The 8181-nt window shown below is 33.9% G+C and overlaps 2 protein-coding genes across 3 annotated transcripts in view; both read left to right on the top strand.

The window, feature by feature from the left end:
* Positions 1 to 145, top strand: part of LOC108949604 (glutamate receptor-interacting protein 1-like) — a 7871-nt gene extending 7726 nt beyond the window's left edge. Inside the window, exon 7 of the mRNA XM_026835121.1 lies at positions 104 to 145. Within this exon, the coding sequence (XP_026690922.1) occupies positions 104 to 145 (42 nt within the window). The remainder of the gene's footprint in view (positions 1 to 103) is intronic.
* Positions 146 to 204: 59 nt separating this feature from the next.
* Positions 205 to 8181, top strand: part of LOC100183182 (glutamate receptor-interacting protein 2) — a 17749-nt gene continuing 9772 nt past the window's right edge. For both annotated transcript variants that reach the window (XM_018812542.2, XM_009860728.2), the window contains exons 1-3: positions 205 to 467; positions 758 to 924; positions 1320 to 1481. In XM_018812542.2, coding sequence (XP_018668087.2) covers positions 220 to 467; positions 758 to 924; positions 1320 to 1481 — 577 coding nt within the window. In that variant the 5' untranslated portion in view covers positions 205 to 219. The remainder of the gene's footprint in view (positions 468 to 757; positions 925 to 1319; positions 1482 to 8181) is intronic.

The raw sequence follows: 8181 nt of genomic DNA on the forward strand, positions 1-8181 counted from the left end.
TCTAACGTAAAACTGTGTTGTCTTGCATGTTATACTTGTTTTCTAAAATAGCTTTTCTGGCATTTATTTGCGTACCGATGTTTCGACTCCCATCTTCATCAAGGTTATAACACTCGAAAAGGCAAAATATTTATGGCTGTTTTAGTGAAAATAATATATTTTTGTAGTACAAAAGGGATATTCTTTTGTGCAAGCATGTTGCAATCGCCCCATTAATCAATGAAGTTCTCTATGTTTGACCAGTATGTGTGTAATTGTATTTTAACTATATCACCCTTTGTGTTGTCAAATTTTATTTACCATTATATTTTCCACACAGAAGCGGTAACTAATGCATCTGGGCCACTTCTTATTGAGGTATCTAAAGTCCCGGGTGCTGAGTTGGGGATTACTATGGCCAAGTCGACTTATAGAAAGAAACCTGTCATTTGCATTGATCGTGTTAAGCCTGCAAGTATTTCTGACAGGTTTGTAGCTTATGTGTGTAATTGTAATTAGGTCAGAGTGTTCAAGCCTTGGCTTAAATGACTTATCACACATTCCCATCATTAACTTTCATGCAGTTTATGCTTACTGTCAAGTTATAACAGGGCTTTCTTTTTCACTTGTCATAAACCAGACACACTTGGCCACTGTCGAGGTATGTAATGTAGAGATGGCCCTCACACCTTATGCCAATTACCAATACCCCTTTACTACATGACAAAATAATGTTCATTATGACATCCACAATAAACAATACCCACCCCCCCCACAGATGCGGAGCACTTCACATCGGCGATCACATTCTATCCATTGATAACATCTCCATGGCGACATCTAGTGTCCGAGAAGCCTCCGATCTTCTTCAATCTTCATCCGATCAAGTCAAACTTGAGATTCTTCCCGTTTCCCATCTCTCCATCGCTGCCACACCTTTCTCTCGTGAGTAATTTGTTTTATGACAAAAAAAAACTATTTAGTAAAATTCTCCCGGAAAATTTTTGCAGAAAAGATGAATATATTTATGTAAATGTTTGTGTGTTATCTTGCATGGAAAAGTATAACCACTTGCATTCTGTATCTCCCAAAATTGCATTGCTTGTAAATAGAAATGATGAATTGGCATATATAAATACATGAGCTCACTTTAATGCCCAATGTTTTATAACAAAAACAAAAAAGCCGCTCACGAAGCTGTAGACTATACACTCAGATTCTCATATCCAAGCATGAAGAAATCTAAACTTAATCGTGTTATAACTTCAAAAGTATTCCAGCCCTGTGCATTCTTTAAACCATTACCCGCTCTAGATAGTTACCCTTGTTTATTTCCACAGAGAATCGGTTCACCCCCCTTATATCGAGCGCTCAATCGTTATCTGCGTTAAACACACATCGATTCAGACAGCCACACGGGGGCACTTTAACTAGTTACGGTCGAGCGAGCAGCCGGATGAATCGGAAACGAATGCAACGACCGAAATATGCAGCAAGCGCTAGTAAGTTGACATCATTATGTTACTCGCTTGTTTTACCTGATGTTGTTAGTGTCAACTCTGGCCTGAATATAAAGTGCTACGGTGTGCTACATTGTAATAAGAATCCATACTGCTAGTTTTTTTAGAAATAGGGCAATAAGTCTACATACCAGATCTTAGTGCTTAGTTGTACCTCATTGAAGACCTCACCCTTATGATAAAAATCTCTATTATTCATTGCCCATAAACCGCCCCACTACAGTCCATACAATAGCTAACAGGATGTTGATGGTCAATGGACAATAGGGCTACTACTAAGACATGGGTGTGTCTAACTGTAGGCTTCACCCTTATAGAAAGATAAAGTCTTTTCTCCTATTTAAGGTATTTTGTATTGACCCACAACAGTTCGTGATTTTTGTTTTAATTTTAATTTTGGAAGTTAAATTTTGGAAAGGAAATAGGCTAACAGGTGGTGTATTTAATAGATGTTGCATTTAAGCATTGGTTTAGTATTAACATAGTTGTGAGCATTTTTTACTAACAATAAACAACTAACCAATTATTAAACAACAAAAATAATATAATTAACCTTACAATTTACTAGTTATAAAGACGAGCTGTTAAAAACAAAGACTTTTATGTTCATGCGTATAGACTGTAAAGTTCATATTGAAACTGATCAAAAAATCTATGTTTTTTTACTTACAACAACAAACATTAAATTATCTTTCTATACTTACAAATATGATCATAAAAACACATCATAATCAACCTGTGGCACTTAAAATTATAAAGTTTGCAACCTCATTATAATACAATGATTGCACTACAAAGACAGCAAGGAAATTATGATTATTAGTACTTAACATAAAACACATATATAAAACTGTGGCAGCTTTACAGATAAAGCAGTAAAATAAAAATACCATACAGCAGTCAAACGATAAAACATAAAACAAAACAACAGTTTCTACTACACTTAAAAAATTAAGTATTTTTACCTAATTTTTTTTTATTGAAACGACATACAGCAGTAAAATGATAAAGCAAAAAACAAAACAACTGTTTTTACTGCGTTTATGGAAAAGTTTAGTATTTTTATTTTTTTCTCTGACCATAAATATGTGTCACCATAAACGTTGAGTCTTTTTTCTTGCGTAATTTTCCTGGTGCTCTGTCTAGCGCTGTTTTGATTTTATCGTCTTTAAAGTGGTCGCTTAAACTTGCGACATAACTAAACGACTTTAGTCTAAACTTGCCGGATAAAACTTTAGTTTCCATAAAGATCATATGATGTTGTATATAAGAAGCAGTTGTGCGAGACAAGTCACTCGCAAACATCGGCACTCCTCTTGTGAAAGCTGATGTAAAATTAACAGATCTGATATTATACAGCGTTATGATATCGCTGTCTGCCAGTTTTGTACAGTTGATCAGTGATAGTCTGGTAATTTGCGCAAAATTTAGAATTTCTCTCATCATTTGTTTTGCTATGTCACTTGAATATCCCACACACCATATCTTTGTGTGTTTGTTTCTTACATCATAATCACCAATGTCTCTTCTATTTGTGACATCACACACACATTCTAATGTCATATTGCTCAGTTCTGTATTCTCCACCGGACAGTCACAACTTTGAAACCCAATAAAAGTTGAATTTTCCATAAAAACAATATTAACGAAACTTGTGTCCACCATAGAGATAACAAATAACATTTGTGCAAAGATCCAAACATATTCCTTGTATTTTAATTTCAAAATCATCTTTGAATCTACTGTTATATCCTAAACACCTTAATTTCATATCAGATTCAAAACAAGTTAAAAATTAAAAATTCACTTATAAATAGAGTTTCAAAAGAACCTTAACCTGCTTATAATTTAACTTCTATGCACTTATCCTATCTATACACCGCGACTTCTGTAGATTTTTTTACTTATGTATACATATTTGTATACCTATCCTTACTTTATTTGACTTCTGTACTTCTGCTATACCAGTAGCTCCACCATTACCAGCCAAATAGATGGGAGTTTCACATATAGAGTTCTGTGACTGTACACCTATGACTTTCTTTACATGTACCCATACACCTATATAACATCTATACATCTTCCTTTAAACTACTACTTGACTTCTGTACTTTACCAGTAGCTCCACCATTACCAGCTACTGAGCATAAATAGAAACACTCCTCACTAAACTCTCTATAACATTTCTTTTCCTCAAGCTCCAGTTGACATGTATGTAACAAGGTATGTAAACTCTATCAACACAATACTAATCTAGTTACATTTGGATCTGTATGGGTTATTCGTGTTGCAGAAAACACCCTGTGTTTTGATGTGTATGGACAAAAATAGAACAATGTTTTCTCTAACATATTTAATTTTTATGATAAAATATAAATAAATATTTTAAAAAAACGTTTATTGTTTAATATTTAAAAAAATACTATAAACCTTTGAAACATTTTGCAAATTCTCTTTAAAATTTTTACTGTAAACCACTTCTTACAGCTTATGCTCTTCCATAACCAGCATAAACATGCCCCCTGTGTGGCTGCACTAGTTTCTTAAAAATGCCCCCACCCAAAAAAAGCATACACGGTAACCCTGCTGGCCCTTTACTATATAATCTTAAACTTAACCCCTGCACTTTGACCCCCCCCCTCCCACCACTAAACCAACATTTACATAACCCCTTATAAACCCTGCAACTCAACACTTCATTTCCACTGTTGCATGAACCACCAACGGACCACCCATGTCTAAATGTCATTCTAGCTTTCTTCCAAACTCAATAAATCAATCAACCACTGGTATGACTTACCATTCTGCATCCTGTGTAGTTTTATTCTGACTCATGCCTAGACCCTCTGGCGTAGAGTACGGGCGTGCGACGCACTCCTGCCAATTTAGGAATTCGCTACTCCTGTTTAATGTACGAATGCCGCACGCGCGTATAATGTCTGACGATGACAATCGACAGATTAATTCGTAAAGAAATGTGTTAAAATTTGACTTCTTTGTTTACGCAATCGTGATTATTACAACATAACATCGTATTGTTTGTAAATATGCCGCAAATCACGCCCATTTTACACTTCCCTGATTGACCAATCAGAAACAAAGGAATCGTGGATTAACTAGCATTATTACGTGTGCTAGACCAGACAATCGCGTAATACGTATGCTTATGAGAGTATTTATTATAGCAATGTTTAATTTACTTGATTGCTAGTTGCGGATGTGCGTCAGGCATGTAAAAAAAAAAATACGGCCGATACTGATTCGTATTTAAATTTTTCTGGCAGTTTCGTAAATCATAGACGCATGCGTTCTGCTTACACTATTTTTTACGAATATTAAAAACGTGTTAAAAGTACTAAATTTGCAGTGGTGTTTTAGTTTTTCACTTATATTTTAACGAACTTTCTTCTGCTGCCAACTGACAGTGTTTTTTTGGCTATAAGCAAACGATTCCTCGTGCGGTGTTGATCGCAGCGCACAAACTTAATTAAAAATGTGTCAATCGAGTTTAGTTTTTTTTCCGATTAAAGCCAGATTACCGCGACGATTTCAACTTGCAACAGACACAAACTGTCAGTACTAAATATTTGCGGGTAAAAACGATTTTTGCCGATTAAAAAAAAGCTCTCCTGATATAAATACGGCCCAGTTTCATGTACCATACTTCTCAAACTGTGTTCGGTCAGCATACAAATTATTAACAAAGGCTAGTTTAAAAAACTGTAAAACTAATTGGCAATCACAAACCGCAGTTTATGGCAACAACTTCCTCTTTTGAAATTAACAGGAATTTACGGTTTAAGAATGCCTGTGTTTTGTAAGTAATCCCCGAACATATATGTTAAAATCCTGGTTTATATTGCACACGTAATATGCATTCGTCACAATTCCTATTATTGCGCAATCAAATACCGTAAGTGTATTACGAAACAGCTAGTTATGTTACGTCACAATTGCGAATGTTTCTTGCCCGCATAAATTTTGTTTGTTACGTCAGAACTTGCCGGCATAAATTTTGTTTGTTACGTCAGAACTGTAGGAATAGATAACTTACGTTAACATTATACGATTTGTTACGCAGCCGTCGGAGTAAATATTAAATTCCAGATTACTAAAATATTAAGCGGTATTACACTTGCAAATTAAACCACGTTACATTGCGATAGGTGTTCCTGTCGCGTAGAAGGTCTAACTATTGCGTTAAGATACATTCAATTTAAATTGTGTCTTTGCGTGTTCACCGCACTCCCACGCAATTGCAAAACTCTACGCTAATGCCTAGACCAGTCATAGTACTTAATATTCTAAATCTTATGTAGTTATCATACCAACCAGAAAACATCCTTTTTCCTTTATAAATGTTTCAATATTTCATTTCCATATAAAAATAGGGTAACTTTAAATGTAACTTTACCTTTTTTAATATTTATTGACATATTCTGTATTTAAACCCAATGCACTCATGCTATTGCTTTACATACTCAATAAAAGTTAAAACCTTGTATTTCAAACTACAGTTATTTCTTGGTTCTTCTACATATATTCCCAAATTCAATATTGAACTTTCTTTGTTCGAATCTTTTGTCTTTTGTGATGTCAAATATAGTTATTGTGACATCACATGTAGTTGTTATCTCGTCATAATGTATGGTTTGTATCACACAATGCTTTGTGTTTCAAATGAACCATGAATCAACTTAACCCATAATAACCCCGCTTCTTGAAAACTCTTATTTTACATAATCTCTTTTTAACCTTCAAGTTTAAATATGGAGAAATCATTCTTATTTCAAATTATATTATTTTTTTTATAAAAATGAAACAAAACACAATGTCTGATAAAAAAAGTATTTTAGTTGCATTTATTAAAAGGTTTACTTGTCCTTTTTTATCTTGGGTAATATTATTCCTTTTACGGAATTATTTTCATTTTAAAGCTAAGAATGTAAAATGTTATATTTTTGATAAAAACACTTTATTCAATTCAAAAAAGAACTTTCGTCATGAATATTTAACACATAAATAACACTGATAGTCTTTATACTTGACAAGGAAATATAGTTAAAACAGTTAGAATCAAACATTGTTTCACAGTATTTACAAGTATTGGAAAAATTGTTGTGCTATCTTTTCTTGGCACTTTGTGAATATAAATAATTTGGCGTAGTTTATGGGTTTTATGACAGTTTTAAATTAGCGCATTTTTTGTGAATGGAAATAGGTATTATTATAGACATACATAGTCATTGTTCTGTTTAAACTTTCACACAGTTTTACAATCCAGGTTTAAAATTGTGCAATACTTTGTGTTTGTGCAACGATATTGTTATTAAAATCATCAAATCATTCACTTTTCAAACATAAATAGGCGTCAGCATGAATTTTCCATCTTCTTTTTCTCTCACTTCACTGGGTGCTCTCTTCAATGCTGTTGAAGTTTTTGAATTCAAATCGTCATTGTCAACTTCCTCTATTGTGCTCCATGATTTTAACTCATTTTCGCCATCAAATATATTGCTTTGTACCAACACTATATGGTGTTTCCTATACTCCAGTGTTCTTCCCGATAGATCTGTATCACTCATGTAAATATTCTGCAGCGGATAGTTCGAATTAGTGTCAGAAGTAACGCTGATCTCCCTCATACCATACATAGCTATATTCAACAGCAAAGGGTTCAAATTATGGCATAATTTCATTGTGAATTGCTCCCCATAAGAATAATCAAGCAAAGAAGCCAAAACATCTTTCCCAGAGACATGAGAAGTTTCTAAACAGCAAATAATTGTTGCGTCGCTATAGTACCATGATATTGTCTGATTATTTAGAGCGGTTTCCGTCTGAGTCAGAATCTGTTCCCTTGTTAGGTCTTCGCATGTACATAGTGCGTTCAAAACTGCTTCATTAGCGCAGTCTAATGTTCCAAACAAACACCCCGTACAGTTCCTTATACCGGTCACTTCGTCAGTAATATCATCAAACAGCATAGTTATAATGTTGAACGTTGTACACAGCACTGTAGTGGGGAGTATGACCAACAGAAGCCATTGTTTCATCATAAACATTTTAATCAGTTTTAGTAATGCTTGCAAAACAACATAGAATGAATTTTATGCAAAATTTACGGGCAATAAATATGTTGTGCTGTTGCTACAAGTCATATTGTAAGCCAAAAAGGTATCTTCTGGCAATAAAACCTTAAATAAAAAAGTTAGCTTTTTTTCATCAGAAATATGAAGATCTTTTTTTTCTTTTGAAAATTCAAATTTATTTCATAACTTCTACCTATCATAATAAACTTTTTTCTTTATTTAATCTTTTAAGTCTTATTCTTAACAAGCTACTGCGCTAAAATATTTCATTTGGTCTAAAATTAAAACTAATTTGCTTAAAAAAAAGTTAAAATCAACTATTGAAAGTACTCCGTACTACTATGTATATAGGTCCCGCGTCCCAGTAGACCTGAGATTTCGGCAAGGGTTTGCCCATTACCCCCCTACACTATCTGCATGGTTTAACTTCCTTATTTGTAATTGGTAGACCTTCCCTTTTACTTAAGTGTTGCCAAAACATTAAACGCCATGCATCATTACACTTTGCATATGCTTGTAACATGAGAAACACACCATGCATCACTGACAAGCCACTCGCGCATTTTGTTTTTAAGAATGTTGTTTGCTGC

The sequence above is a fragment of the Ciona intestinalis genome, chromosome 7 (genome assembly GCF_000224145.3).
Source record: "Ciona intestinalis chromosome 7, KH, whole genome shotgun sequence".
NCBI classification, from domain to species: Eukaryota; Metazoa; Chordata; class Ascidiacea; order Phlebobranchia; family Cionidae; genus Ciona; species Ciona intestinalis.